This window comes from Pieris rapae, chromosome 19, assembly GCF_905147795.1.
Source record: "Pieris rapae chromosome 19, ilPieRapa1.1, whole genome shotgun sequence".
Lineage (NCBI taxonomy): Eukaryota > Metazoa > Arthropoda > Insecta > Lepidoptera > Pieridae > Pieris > Pieris rapae.
The window spans coordinates 3357201-3374331 of NC_059527.1; the positions used below are offsets into that span (position 1 = coordinate 3357201).

Here is a 17131-nt window from a genome sequence, read left to right on the forward strand (position 1 = left end):
AGTATCGCGTATCTTTTTTGTCGTTTCTGTTCGTCCACTTCTATTATAATATTTTGCGAGACGTCTTCCGAATAACGTTCGCTTGCGAGCGGGTTTATTAAGATGCATTGCTTGTCTTTACCGCGTCTGTATTTATAAATGTCTAGGCTTGATCCATCCATATATGAATTATCTAACGAGAAAGATATATGTTACATTCTACATACTTTCATACGTTCGGCATTTAGTGTCATGAATTCTTTTATAAATTTAACTTATATATTATATGTTTTACATTGTTTAAAATCAACATTTTCTAATGTAATAACTTAGTAAATAACCACTGCCGTACACATAGCATTACTTTAAATGTGAAATTAATAATAAGTAATTCATTTAAAGACCTGTGCAACGGTTTTTAAAAACACAAGTGTACTTATTTAAAGTATTTTTATTTAAAAGATAAACTTACCCATTTTTACTGGATGTTTTTCATCTAAGTCTATGTAAATCTTGTTGCGTAAGAATTACCATCTTTGACGCCTGCGGTGGGCTTAATGAAGGGCTATAAATCAAGGTGGTTACGACACCCTAGAATTTAAGTACATAATACTAGTAGGCATACTATTCAATTAACATTATTAATAAAAGCTTTTATAAATTTAACTCCCAACGGCAAAAACATGTTACATAGATTTTTGTAATATTGTTTTAAGACGCTACGCTTTCATCGCGTTTTGTAACCACATTTAGTCAACCTTTATGTACTTTTTAAGTTAAATGTATGGTATGACGTCATGTATATCTTTCTCTACTTGGCGGGCACCGGATTTAGAAGTAGGTAAAATGCACACAACTTAAGCCCACGTAAGAATATATTATAATATGTATATCGCAAATGTAACAATCCATATTTGACTTGCATCTCAAATCATACAATTTTGGCTAAATTGATTTTGGAAGAAAAAATAGAAGTAATTATTTCCCATTTGAGCAAAACTAGCACGTAAAGTCTAAAATTGGAAGTATATATTTTTTTAATTTTTTGTAACATTTACTTTTACCGTAATCGTCTTGTGTTTTAAAATAGATAGCTTGTAACATATACCTTAGATAAATATATATATAGATAGATTTGGTGAATTTTAATAATTAAATTATTACACAATCAACAATAATGATAAGTGGCAGAGAGTTGCCAAAAAAGGGCTCACAGATACACTAGAAACGGATGAAAAAGGAAATTTGTTTAAATGTAGTTTCACTGAATAGAGGCTATTATTATTAATAATTACACTTTACACCATTACACAACACAACCAATTTAGGCTTAATTAATTAAATTTAATCAGTTAGTTAATTGTATTAAATACTTTGTTTGTTTGTTCCCTTTTGTAAATCTTTTTGTTATATAATGTATCATGTATTCCATCTGTGGCTATGTTCTTGGTGTATTTGTTTGCTATTATATGTATTTTGTGTTAGCTGTAGATAACAAAATAAATAAATTAATTAAATAAAAAATCTGTCCATCGGTGTGTTTGATTTTAGAAAATTAGACAATTTACCTATAACACTTTGGAACTTATAAAAGGAACAGATTTCCTTGAAAATTATCATACTCCTTAAGAGTCCTTGAAAGTGTATCACTGCAAGGAATTCACTCACTTTTATGAGCTGCTAAACAATTCATTTTTCAATGTATGAGAGTTTTGAATGTTCTCAATTACGACTAAGTACGTTTGTGCAGTGGCAATAAGCATGTCCGATACCAATAAAATGATTTTATGACAACATTTTTCACTCCTAAATTCTACATTTCCATAAACAGATGATCATTATGCGACCTCGCACCACCTACGGCAACCCGCTCTAACTAATTATACCTAGCGTTTGAAAACTTGATTCGACGAAGATGGCAATACAGTATTGCCATCATTAAAAAAGCTTTACTAAGAATCAAACTTTCACTAAAGTAAAACCTTTAATTAGTGAATAACCTAGCTAGCCTTTAATTAGCCTTCTGTATGTCTAGATTTTCCTCAACGTAGGCATTTGTTGTTTGATCTTTTAGCTTTTCTGAACGGAAATATTATTTAACATTATTTTGTGTACATTCATGATTTTTAATGTTAAATTTCAGTTTACTTTAGATTTTTTATCTATTAATGCACTTGCCTGTTTTCTGTTTCATATACATAAATTGTTTATCTATGTAATCTGTTTTGGCTTTTACTATTGTCATAGTGTAGTGTATTATAATATGACTGTATAAGTATAAGGTGTTAGATTACTTATAATTAAATAAATAAATATTTTTTGAACTTGACTCATACTAAGCTTGCCCGTATTACTGCTGATAGGTCACTCTCTTATCTTCTTCTATCATGCGTCACACAGCAGCCGTAACGAATGAAATTGAAGAAAATATGCATTCTCAAAACCCAACGAACTTACAAAGATACACAAGACATGGGAGCTGTACCCAATTGAGTAAATAGATAAATTCCATATCTGTTCGGTACTGGAATCGTTTGAGAAATTGACGAAATTCGTTTTTAACCAGCCAGCAGACTGGATCAATTAAAATCACCCAAGTTGGATACGTTTTATCAATTTCGTTAAACGGATAAATGGATAATTGACCCCTATATGTTCATGGATCTATTGAATTAGACGACGTAAGAGTTTCCACGCTCTGCAAGGCCCTTATCTAATGATAAGCCTAATTTAAAGGAATCATGAAGGGTTATGAGAAAAACTAAGTACATATAAATTAGAGCAGTGTTGGCCTAGTGGCTTCAGCGTGCGACTCTCATACCTGAGATCATAGGTTCGATCCCCGGCTGTCCACCAATGTAATTTATTTCTATGTGCGTATTTAACATTTGCTCGAACGGTGAAGGAAAACATCGTGAGGAAACCGACAGGTCTTAGACTCTAAAAGTCGACGACGTGTGTCAGGCACTGGAGGCTGATCACCTACTTGCCTATTAGATTTAAAAATGATCATGTAACATATTCAGAAATCTGAGGCCAAGACCAAAAGAGGTTGTAGTGCCACTGATTTTTTTAAAGATTTATAAATGTTCATATTAATGACAAAATAGATTAAGTTTTTCGAAGGTGAATTTGATATGCAGTATACGCACTTATGCGTTAAAAATTGAACAATTATTCCAAATCGAGTTGTAAATGCAATTCAAACGTAGGTCCTTAGAGTTGAATTTACAACAGAGATAATCCTGCTGGCCAGTAAACAAATGACGTCCTTATTTTGGCAGACAATTAGTCATTTTGCTATCTTATGACTTAATTAGGCGTGAGTTGGCCTCATGGTTTCGTGCGAGTCTTATGCACCAATGCTCTTTCCGTCTATGTACGAATTCAACACTCGACAAATCATTCGACAGCAGATTGCAAATATGTATAAAAGATTACATCTGAAAAAATTGTTGCCCTAGTGGATTCAGCATGCGACTTTCATCCGTAGTCCTCATCTTCTCTGAGGCCGTAGGTTTGACCCCGGACTTAAGTATATGACATATGTGCTCATTTAACATTCGCTCAGACGGTAAGGTAAAATATCGTGAGTATACCGGCGTCAAGTCTTTCTTTAAAAAATCTTAAGAAAAACGAACGATCATGAAACGGATATAGAAATCAAAGTTCCGGATCAAAAAGACGGTTGTGCCATTTGTGGTTCTTTTTCATAAATAAATAATTAAAATATGGACTCCCAACAACTTAATTAATCTAATTGTAGTATTGTTATCTCATACTCTTTCGTCTCTTTTTTTCAAATTGTGTTTACGCTTCGATGAAAAGAGATAGGTGGACTGAAGGGCTGCGTTTTACAGGTATATTTTGACGTTCTTTCTCTTTCCATTCTACACGCCACTTCAAACCCACTGAACGACAGTGTCGTGAATAAGTAATTATTTTTAATCGACGCATACATTTAATTTACGATAATTCATGAATTCTATTCGAGAAATGTGTGTGGTTCCATTAGCCTCAATAATCCCACGGAGTATTGGCTGGTTTAACCATCTTCTGGTCGTAAAACAAATAATATGCATCTTCTAAAAACAAAAGCTTGTAAAAGTACCCACACTAAAAATGTGTTAATGGTTAAGTAATGTATACTATTTTGTCAAACATTTAAAAGTCTATATCAAGGTATTCTGTTGGCCTTTATCAGCCAATTTCAAATTACATTTCGAATATGAGGGTACAACTTAAATAATCTAGAATTAGAGTGACTCTGTGTGCCCCGTTGGACTAATTTTAATCAATAAATTAAAATTATTTACAAAATGTAACTTAAACTGATATACTTACAAATCTTTAACCACATTAGAAGTATACTTATCTAATAATGATTTAAAAAGGTTATTAAGTATTGAGTGTGGGAAGTATCTATTAAGTCCTGGATCGTCAGACCTTTGATTCAAGGCAAGGCCAATCAATCGTTTGCTAATTAGTGTAATCCGCTGACCACATACTGATGCAGTACAAACATTGTATGATAAAACAGGTAGCCAAAGAAATAGCTCACAATATTTTCTTGATTACAATTAAACCTATTTTCTATAGTTATTAAAACTTGCATTTTATTAATATGTATTGTATTAATATAATTTAAATTATACATTACATCGTATTTCATGATTTTTATAAATGTGTAAACAAAGTACCGCAGGCTAAAGTCACAGATATAATTCGTCATTTGTTTTATGACCGGTTAATGTAGTTGAAACTAGGTTAACTAGATGGCGCACATATGCAGACATCATAACGTGCCAGAGCGAGAGGGGTCGCGAAACGTGCGGGAGAGAGCGAGACCACTATATTTTATTTATACGCCTACGCTGTAGATAGAAGCCGCACGCGCACAAAAAATGTATTCAACAACAGCGCAGGCGCAGCTATATTCACCCACAACTTCACTTCGGTTAACTCCGTCAATCGTCATTTAGTGGTGATCAAAACGTCGATGTGTGCGGTAGTGAAGTTAACTTTTCTAACATAACATTTCACAAAATAACACTAATCTACTACTAAAGTACAATAACGTATTGACGGTGTTAATAGAAACATTCAACGTGTCTAGTTTTCTGAATAGTATTCAAAATGTGTGATAATACCAATCCTTCAACGCAAAGTATAGCGGACTACTTGGCTCAGTTGCTCAAAGACAGGAAGCAACTCGCTGCGTTCCCGAATGTTTTCATGCACATGGAGCGACTTTTAGATGAAGGTAAGTCTTGATCATAGATAAGAAACCGCAGAGCTAATGAGTTAATGACCTCCCAAAACATGTTGAATCTAGTACGGTGTGATTTAGTCACCCGGTCGATAAATGAAATGCACATGATATTAAGTTTATTTTTGTCTTCGCTCCGCCGAGTTATGGTCCAGTGAATTTTGTAATGCGATCCTCGTCTCAAAGAGTGAAGTAAAGCAGAACGTCTCTGGATAAGTTGCGGTCGGACAGCGTTTCGAAACATTCAACTTATCGATTTAGTTATGAAATGTTTATTTGATTCTAATTAGGAGTGAATGTCTCGAAATGAGGGCGCGTAAAGAGAAGGATCGCATGTCCTGTGGGGAAACCTGTTCGTAGGGCCGAGGTACATTCCGCGTAAGTTAATGGAATGTCGCCACATCGCGTAGGTACCGTAGGCGCCGTTTTCAGCCATACGAGATTTGTACGCAACTCAGGCGCACAGTTTTGACCGCTATCACCTCGGCTATTCGATTTATTACTGGTTGGAATCGCACGGTAGATTTCTAACACCGCCGACTGATTTGTAGTTACCGACAGTTCTTGTTAAGACTTTGAAAATAGAATGCCAGTTTGAGTTTCGTTTTCAATAATTTAGCAATATTGAGGAAGTAATGCGTGTAATATTGTTATCATTACATGTATTTAAACACCCGTTGATAAGGAAAACAGCAGTTTAAGAATTATATATATTCGTTGTTAGGTTAACAGGTATACATCTCGTAATTATTAATTATTATGATTTAAATGTGGGTAAATGATATAGTATTATTTCAAAAACATACAATATGTGACGAAAAATAATACGTTTTAATATGTAGACATATTTTGTCTATGCCTACTTAGAATATTAGTTTCTTTTTCTAATTGGATTTTTGGCTGAAATTATTACTTTTGTACTAATAAAAGATTGCAATTATTCATTCTGTTCTCTCATTATTATTTCTATTGTTACAAGGTTCCATTGATGGAAAAAACACGTGATTACCGCTAATAGCTGAATTAACTTGGAATTATTTAAATGATCCTCATTGCCTAACACAAAATGACAAATGTAATAAGCATATGCCATTGAATATCTGACTGGTCCTTACAATAGCTACTTCTGTCCTAGTTAAGCTATAGAATAAAAACCTACAGAAATACTGTTTTTTTTAAATAAAACTGTATTTCTTGTTTGACAATTCGCAAGTGAAATTGAGATGTTGATAAACGAAATCTGCTTTCACGTGTGCGCAAAATAATAACTCATCATATATATTTTTACTTAAATTATTTTAATGCTACCGTAAGCTAAATTTAATTTTCTCAGTAAATCTACTGTAATCCCAATCAGTATTGACGCACTGGCCATTCTAAAATCATGCAGTCAAGTCACGTCTCACCAGTATGGCTTGACAGTTGACACCTCCTTAGAACATGTCATAATATCGTAACAATTCACACTGCTTTGGGACTGAAGGCCTGTGAATGTATTCTTGCTTTACAATCGACTAGTTTTCTATATATGTAATGTTTTTATAGATTGAAATATTAAGGCTTCATTGTCGTTGGATTTTGTCAGAGAGTCAAAAACTTGTCTATGACTGTAAAGAATTCAGTACCTAACGGTGGAATTTTCGAGAGATATTAAAAAAAAGGATTTATTAATACTTCTAATCAATCAATTATTTTCTACTATATTGATCTAAGTATTTGCTTATTATTTTTAGAACAATTGGGACATAATTTTCAACAGTTATTTAAGAGATAAAGGTGTTTCACAAAGGAGCCATTTAACCTCATGAACTAAAAGGCTTTAAGTATTAAATCTTGAAGAAACTGGTATTCTTTTTCTAATCTGAGCATTTTCGTTGGGGCTGCCAAAGTACACAGTTTCAGCAAAATATTTGTTATTACCCGAGTGTTCTGAATAGTTTCGGACTGTTTTGCCATAATGATGTCATAAAATTGATATAATGTCGCGAGCAGCTCTCGCACTTGTTATATTTACTCGTATTTAAATAAGCCACTTGTGATACATGCCAGTAGCATAAAGCTAGAATCATTTTGTACGCATGTTTTAATGGTACAAACAGTCAGCTATTTATATTGTAAAACGTTTAATATTCATTACGGTTAAAATTGCGTCATGATCTATATTTGGACTTATTTCTTCTTTGACTATGGACTGACTCGATCCGAGTTAGTGTTGAATTTCCTCCATTTTGCACTTGTCTATGGAATTCGCATAAGTGAAGGCACTTACTTGGTTGGTCCAGCGAATACGAGTTCGTCTTCGCTTTGTGATTTAGGTACGTTTTCATTTGGGACTTTCATGTGCTATTTCAAAAACACGATCTTAATGTACTACAATAAATGTAATATCTTATGGCTTTTTCTATAATATATAATGTGAAATACCACCACTGAGGTAGGGTTCGATCCCCGAAAATGCACCAATGGACTTTCTTTCTTTATGCGCATTTAACGTTTGCTTGAACGATGGATGAAAACATCGTGAGGGTACCGGCTTGCCTTAGACCCAAAAAGGCGTGTGTTAGACACAGCTGATCACCTAGTTGGCTATCAGATTGACAAATTATCATGATACATAAATCTGAGGCCCAGAGCTAAAAAGGCTAAACTGATTTTTTATTATGACATGAATAAAATGACTTTCATTCGAACATGGTTAATCCCTACCTAGTTATAATAAAATTTGTTCAAAATTTGTTGATACAAATTTGTTGACACTGTTTTACTTATATTAGTAACCATTTTTTCACGTTTGCTAGAATATCTATAATTCTTATTCAAACTTAGTGTTGCGATGCGTATAAACAATAAAAATTTCGCAACAACGCCTTTATGAGTCTCTCATTTTATTGTAATTGCGTTAAGTTCGCCTGGACATATGCAAGAATACTTTTCATTTACATAACACGAGTTGTTTAACATTTGCCTTAAAAAGGCTTCGAATCTCATTTTGATAAGTTCGTGATATGGTTGAGTCATTGGCTCATTGCGAAATTATACTTTTATAATCTTGATTACATATTAACATATCGCAATTATTAGTATAAGTATAATTGTAATTTGATTATTGTTATTAAGCAAATGAAGAAATAAAATTGCATGTAAAAGAATGTAATAAAAAATGTTTATTATTTTAACGTATGGATATTTCTTATTAACTTTGAATTTATAATAATAATAATAATTTATTCATTGGTAATGTATTCAACACAAATTAATAATAAGGGACTATTAGCTCTGTCAACACTTATGAGCTTTAAAAACGAGATATTATAAAACACAATGAAAGTATCATTGTATGTAATTATCCATAAATTAAAGAAGATTATCTTGATCCTTTTCACCGTTATTTTACGAACATTAACGTCTTAAAAGTAATTTGTTTGTTATATTTAGTAAATAAGTTATATAAATATACAAAACACTATAGATATCCTACTGTGGTCATATTTTGAATCTTTGCCAAATGTATAACCGTCTGCTCCGGTTGCGGTGTCTTATGGAGTATCCACGGAATAGATAAATAAGAGTGAAGGAAATTTGTTCGCTGAATCACAGTAGTGCCTGTACGGCATGGTTTAATATGTGTTAATTCATTTCCAGCATAGTGTTATAATGCCTATCGCCATACTTGATTTACCTACCTCGACACAAAAGTAATTGAATTAAAATTTTCATTGTAAGCGCAAACTAAGCAAGGTCCTCTTTTGGTTGAAAGCACTAGTGTCAGGAAACTTTAAAGCGCTTAAGAGTTCATAACTATATAGATTACAAAACTAATAAAAATGTTAAACAGCAAAATTGTTTTTCGATTCAAATGCATGATGTTGAGTCTTAGTAGTATATCATAATAAACTAAGGTAAAAGGTTTTCTACGTGATTAACAAATATAAACAATTGAAAATCTAGAACAGTGTTAAACATATTTATGCTTATTTGTTTACACTCTATGTATCGATAGGTTGATACAAAAACAATAACTGTCGTAAAATAACAATCTTCGAACAATGTAAACACAAATCAATCATTCAAAACAGTTTACATGATAAAATATGACATAGATTGTCCAATTTAGATAATACATCAATGGACAATATACTTGATATTGGCAAAAGTGAACATACCAGATTCACTGATAATTTTTATCGTTACACGCACTCGACTATAGATTAAGCACTGATAACATATACAACTGAGTTTAATAGCCTTTTTACATGTTCATCAGCAAAGATTACTTCACTTTTTCAAAGCTAAGTACCGATAAGTTGATTGTGCAATACTTAGCTATTTAAAATTAAATCAGGCTCGGTGAAATCATTGTAATTATCCGTTGACGTGTAGGCGCCTAAACCCTGGCGTAAAAGCAACTTTGCTGGTTTATTATAAGGTTGTTTTGTTAGATGTTAGCGCCCACAATGATGACCAAATGAGGGTAGTCGTGGGCAGCGTGGAGGTGTGGAAGCCAAGGCTGTTCTAGTCGTTTTTCAACACGTGACATGTGGGTAGATTAGTTATTATTAATTATGAATTAAAATTATTGTTTTGATCGCTTAGAGTCTCTGGTATATTGGTCTTTGACACAATATTTTTTTAAATATAATTCATATAGGATCGTAACTTTAAAAAAGTACACTTTTTATTATTAATTTTGTAGATAATATCAAATTGTGGTAAATATAATATTTAAAACATACATACAACATCGACTGTTTTTCATCCTTGATCTAGATTAAGTCTGATATTTCATAATAACATTAAATACCTTCAGTTTAACGTATAATATTTTGAGTCGAGCATTTGCACCCAAAGTAATTTGTCAAGCAAGATGTAGTTAAATCTAAGAAAAATATTTTCTAGCGATTCATTATCATCTCGGCCTCAATAAGGCTCTATAATCATAGAAAACTGGCTCAGGCAACAATTCTTCGTCCGTTCCCACGAAGCCAAGTAGTACATATCAGTGGTAAATCTACGACGTGAACATTTTTAACGAGATCAGTTTTCTTGGATCAAAGTCCACGCATCTAGAGAATGCATACAATACAATATTCGGCGCCAGAACTATGCACATGAATGGGTCACCTAGATAGTTCTAGAATGATTCTAAGAACCATTCATAGTATTTCGATCAAGGAAAAATCTAAACGGCTATTGCCGAAGTTATGGGCACAACCGCTTCCTAATTTAGTAGAGATTTATTTGAAAAGCCTAAATTGAATGCAAAAATCTTAGTAATGTAAACGAAAGTCGATTGCCAGTCGTACTTGAACGCCCAAAGAATGTACGGAAGGCTCGCGTGGGCAGAACTTTGAAATGAAAACCGACTTCAGAACGACAAAAACCTGTCTAGTGGGTGTGACAGAACCTACGCAGACTGCGTTTACGCACTTTGGTGCCGTAATATTTGGTCACCTACACAACTTTTACCGTCCATTGTTCTCCAAATTGACTTTTATTTAGATTTCATCTTTACTTATTAAACCCCGGGTTTTTATGACAATTACACAATGGTTTAGCAATGAATGCTCCATCTGGTGCTTTTTAATACATTAAGGGCTCTTTTCTCGGATCCGAGTGGAGTGGGGTCATAGTAGCGGTGCCACTCGAAACCGAAAATTTTTATTGTATAAAAATATTAATAAACATTCATACGTATTTTCAAATATCATCAATTAATCAAGATTCGCCATAAAAAGTTTTGGTATCCGTCTATTACTTTGTATCCATTGTTTAAGCATTCAATGTGTTAAAGGTTTAGTTTAACTTTAAGTAACTCGGCTGTAATAATAATTATAATTACTTAAGGACTACAAAACTATATGTAATTATTACTTAACTTAAAATATCACTCCGTTATATACTTTCGTATGTTTATTATCTATATTTATTGATATTTAGCTGAAAACACAAACACAGAATAAGACAACACTCAAAGAACACAATACCTTGAACATGCGTGTACGCAGTAGTATTACATGTTATTTTTTAAATTATTTGAAAAACTGTTTGCTCTAGTCGGCGGATGAAAAGCAACGGAAGTTCTCTTTATCTGCATCGCAAGCAATCATGGGTGCGTTCAGCGGACGTCCCGAGATTGGCAAGAAGGCCATAAAGAAACCGTGACAAAGATTATTTTAGCAAACTTTACAGCGGAAAATAAACGTCTGGTTTGCCAATATACTAAAAATTATTTGTATATAGTTAAAATTGTTTGTATATATAACAATAGTTTTAAAATAAAATTAGTATTTGGTAAGTTAAGTTTTGCTTAAGTATTTGGGTCAATAATTATTTTAATATGTATGTTTAAATGTAATGTCGTTGAAATGACATAATCGTTACAATATTTGCGTCTTAATTTCAAGGTGTTTATGTAAAGTATGTAAATATTACAGTAAGACCGGAGTCGAATAATCAATCCACTTAATTCATCGAGTTATCTGATAAACAGATCGAAATAATTACCTATTTATCTATATTAAATTGCATAACTCAGGGCAAAGATTATCTGCCGTAGATCAGTTTAAGAATTAAGTTTTAATACAAATGTTATATTAAAAATCAAAGCTTAGATTTTTTACAAGCACCTAGTACCTATCGGTAACATTAGAGCTGGCACTTTATTAGTTCAACGATAAGTATCGCAATGATAAGAGTGATTTTTTACGATGCGCGCGCACACCAACACCTAAATTCGACATCGAAAAGTTAGGTCTAGGTGGAAATCTGGATATGGAAATCGATAACTATGATCAAGTTATATATTATAAAGTAATTTTATATTTAGAACACGTAACAGTACAATTAAACAGTGTGAATAAATAAATATTATTTTGGTGTTTAAAAATCAATTTCATATACGACGGTGATAGTATTATACTAATAATTTATTTAATAAAATAAAATCTTTTTGGTTAACTTTAATATTTACTACTGAATTTTAGTTATTTTCCATACACCAAAGAAGTATAACTTCTAACGCGTGTACATAAGTACACACACTCTTTTTTAAATTATTTTTATTATTACTTTGTAGATTTAGTAAATATTTTTCTCTTTGTTCACCTTAAGTACTTAGCCCACTTGAAGTCTGTAAGTTAAACTCTAAAGCTTATTCTATCAAAAACTTTTTTTATGATGATTTCTAATAGAGAAGTAGGTGATAAGGCTTCTATGCCTGATACCGTCGAAATCTGTTGATTTGAGGATTTTTCATAAACTGTACGACGACTGTAAAAAGTCCATTGGGGTTCGAACCTACGACCTCAAGGATAATCGCACTCTGAAGCCACCAGTCCGACAATGCTAATTAACTTTCTGTAACATTCTTATTATTAATAGAATTGTAAAATATCTTCAGTATAGTTTTACAAATTAATTAAATAGAAAAAAATAAAAGCAAAAGGATTCTACATCATTTATCGCCTTCGATTTAAAGTCTAATATTTAGTTTAAATAAAGCAGTGCATTGGTATTTCTAACATAAACAGCGTTTGACCTAAATAGAACAATGGAAATCTCTGAAAATGTTCAAATTCGTGTTGGTACATAGAGATAATTTTTCGTCGGTAACCTTCATGTGACATGGGTTTAAGTTACATGTAAGTATTTAAAGCATTGTGTTGCCATACAATAGAAATAATAATGTGCTTTTCAAGATCGCGATGCAGTTTTGTTAAAATGTTTTTTTTTGTGTTTAATACGATATATACAATACGCTTTACTGTGATGAGTGTACTTTACTTACTACTACTATCGCTTTTCTATATATTTTTTTAATATAAGTCAGATGACACCACCTTTCTTTATTAAAACTAACTTTTGTTAAACAAATGTTCAACTGATTTCTTACACCTAATACCTTTCCACAAAATTGTACGCTTAACTTTCCACGTAGTTTTAGTTTTGCCTACAATCATGCTTTTATCCTTTTTTTCTTCCAAAGAGTAGTATTTATTTCAAAATAATAAAGCTTAAACGGTCAAACTGTAATGCTTCATAAAAGTTACTCATAGACAATTTATATTTCTATAATAAATAAAATTGTCGTATAAACCTAAGATATGTCAAACGCAAGACGCAACGTTGCACTGTAATTGGTCAAAAAGACGCAATACCTTGTTGCATATCAACTTCTATTGGACTGATGCTGTGAAGCGTTGCCGTCGCGTTTTACATTTTACTTTCTAAGCCCATTGATTGGGTCCCATTTGTGATTCGGTTCGTACGTTAAAATAAAATAAATATATTGACAGCTTGACCTGTTTGGCGATAATTTATAACAGTGTCATTAATAGAAATTGCTTGATTATTGTGCATTGTGCTATTTGGCCTTCGCGGGATTCTGCACTCCTGCGCATATAACCTGTTATGTTTACGCGAATATTAATGATTTATTTTTAATCATAGATTATGCTAATCGGCGTTAGATCTTGTTATTATGCTAAATACTTCTTGTTATTTTTATAGGACTTTTAATATTATCATAAGTGGTTATATATACATGAATAAATTAAATATAAAAACATGCACTAATAATGCATCATTCAAACTTCATACAGCTCCTAAAATTATTTACGTCTTTGTATCATTAATCCAAATATCGACGCATTAGTTTCCTAAATTCAGGCGCAAGTATTCTATCGGTGTATTTAACTTTCGTAGTTAGTAACAATTGCAAATTTAATGATTTAACCATAATGTAAGTACTGTTTTTTTTAAATGTCATTGTGTTATTTTAGTAAATTGTACTATAATAACATTGTCGTATTATTTCATGCCAAATATCTATCGCAAAAATATTAGCACTACTTTAAAATGCACTATACGTACCTACTTTTAAACGCGGCCCGCGAACGTTTTTGCACGCTCAACTCTGGCTCTTAACATGGTAAAGGTTGCTCATACCTGCCCTAAACAGTACGAGCTGGTAAATGTTGACATAGAAAGTCCATTTGTGCACAGCCTAGGTTTGGATGAGAGATGCACTATGAAGCCAATACCCTGCTCTAGAACATTTTGTATAGCATACGTCGCTCTCTTCAGTCTGTACGCTTTAAGATTCACAGACGAGACTTTTGCTAAGTATGTCTCATATTCTGTAAGCTAGAAATAAGAAAGAAATTGATTCAATTGTCTAGACGTGCTTTACAGCCTCTGAAAACCTGTACAAATCATAAGAAACGAATTCATTGTATTTAAATTTCCAATTAAAATTCCTATTTTAAAAGTTTTAACGTTCCAAAGAGTATTCGATCATGCCATACACTCGGGTAATTAATGGTGACTTAAAAATAAATAGGTCAACGACCTCACCCGTGTCGAGCTTTCTTTCGCTACACTTCCGGCTTGTGAAAATCAAAACAGTCCGATTATAAATGTGATACGTCTAGTTTTTCAACTTTCTCTACGAGATAAAAAGTATTCGGTGACAAAAACATGGCACTCGCGCAGCAGCTAATAGGTTTAGTTTTATTTATAAGAATGATGTTTTAAATAATTGTATGGGGAAAGTAAAAGAAACTTTTTCATATGGCTTTTCAAATTATAACCTAAAAATAAACTAATTCTAAAATTTAAATGAGACCTATTATTTTTCTGTTTCTTTTATTGATTATATCTTATTAATGGCTAAGCATATAACCCGTAGTTCCTACTTCGATTCACAGCAAAATATGTATGATGTATCAATAACATCAGTTAGTTTGATATAATTCTAGTTCAGCGAAATTAACAGGCACTAAAAATTAATAAAAAAATTATATAAGTTATTACTTTAACATTTCAAAATATACGGGAAACGATACCTGGTTCACATATTCTATTAAATGGTGATCATTACAGTTATAACGATCAATCAGAAATCAATTTAAGCGTCCATTTTAGGATGTGATTTTCATAACCTATTCGAATTCAATGATCAAACCAAACGTTACTAATAAGTAACCAAACAGTTAAATGTTGAAAGTGCCTCTGTTGCGAAACATGTGTGGGATGCGGCGGCGCCAGTATTGATGCCAGAGTTTACCTCACCACAGTTGAGAAAGCCTCATACAGCCTACATCCAGTCACGCTGGGTACAATAATGAGAATGTCTAGTTTAACAAAAAAATATTCAATATTTCTAAAATCTAAGCAAGATACTATTATAGGTATTTTTCAAAGGCACTAATAGGCATTTACATAGAAATCTGCCAAAATTTTGTTGCTATTATATTAATCTAAGTCTAGAAACTAATTAGAGATAGAAGAGGATTAGGAATAAATTACTTAACTCACACATAATTTAGAGCTTAAATACAATAAATATCACTTTTATTTCTGCACTAAAATCAATACATATTCATAAACATTGTCATATTCATAACATTGAGATTAGATAAAAATGATATTCTTCAATGACCAATTACAATACAATTACAATAATAATAATATTTTTTTAAATAATTTTACCATTAACAACTTTGTAAGCGACTGTGTAATATCCTTTTTAATTCACCTTAGATAAAAATAGCTATTTCTACAGCCAAGGGGAATAATTAAGTAATGAAATTTCAAATTACAAGTTACATTCCATAACAATTATGATATTAAGAACTTTTTATCTATTTCCATAAATTCTGACAGGATTGTAATTTTGAATGATTCTATGTTCTGTGGAAGTGTATAGTGTCCCATTCATTTCGCATTAGGCAATTGGTGAACCAATGTTTACCGATTCATTCATGCCTACGTGCAACTTAATACGTTACTTTGACATGAATGCTGGCTTACTTTGTAATTGTTTTAGACATTACGTCATAAGTTATCATTTACAGATGCTTCGAATACCTCACATACACCATCGGGTTTCTAATTCTAGTACATAATAATTATATATACTTGTGTACTATAATTATATAAAATTAAGAAGGGGTTTTAATTAAAGATTAAATTACTACGCTGTGTATATAAATACAAATTTACTATTAATACAGCGACAAATGTCAGTAAGTGACTAAATATTGAAGATAATTTTAGATGTTTATTTTAAACTTATATGTATTATAAATTTAAAATCCATTTGATAGATAATAACTTATAGTAAGTTGTAAATGTTGGTGCGTTATTATATTTACATTTATTTATTATTTGTTTAAAATTAAGATACTTAAATGGTTAATATTGTTGCTGGTGAAAACATATTAGTAAGTAAACTACAAATCGTACTGATTATCAAAGTATAATTTTATAATGTATATTATTCCAATAATTTAAAGTTCAAATTTAAAATAAAAGATTTTTTATCAATTTCCTAAAACACTAAAGAATAGATACATCTTATTCTAGACCATAACCAAAATAAGTGACTCATAGGACTGAAGTTAGCAATTTGTCATTAGCTAGTCGGATAACTATCTCCCTCTCTCTTCCTCATTTATCGTATCTTCATCTCCTTCCTACAATAACCTAATGGCTCGCCCACGACGCGACATCATGTGTTAATTTCATTATTTCTACTTACATGAGCAAATATGTAATTAACAGTACTTTCGCGTGCGTATTAATAAATAAACTACAGCCAATCCTCAATCTTGAGATGGTGTGTAATGAAATTCAGTTATTTTACCAATCAAGATCGTTGCTTCAATAAAAAACATACGCTGATAAAAAGCAGTGATTCGTCACCGGCCTTAAACCTAATAAAAATCTAATTGTCTACTTGTACAGACGCAGCGGTCTCCACGCTCAGAAGTAAACATTTTTATACGAAATTAAATGTAAATCTAAAAACGAAAATGACGCTTGTAAGAAAACTAGATGTAGATCTGGAGTGTTGCCAACATACATAATTAGGCGATTTAT

At 31.9% G+C, this 17131-nt stretch overlaps 1 protein-coding gene across 8 annotated transcripts in view; it reads left to right on the forward strand.

The window, feature by feature from the left end:
• Positions 1-4913: 4913 nt before the first annotated feature.
• The window catches only part of LOC110999521 (protein held out wings), a 62108-nt gene continuing 49890 nt past the window's right edge, over positions 4914-17131 (forward strand). For 6 of the 8 annotated variants that reach the window (XM_022268603.2, XM_022268605.2, XM_022268602.2 and 3 more), the window contains exon 1: positions 4915-5242. In XM_022268603.2, coding sequence (XP_022124295.1) covers positions 5116-5242 — 127 coding nt within the window. In that variant the 5' untranslated portion in view covers positions 4915-5115. Of the gene's footprint in view, positions 5243-17131 lie in introns of all 8 variants that reach the window. The other 2 variants (XM_022268604.2, XM_022268607.2) reach the window with 2 other exon arrangements.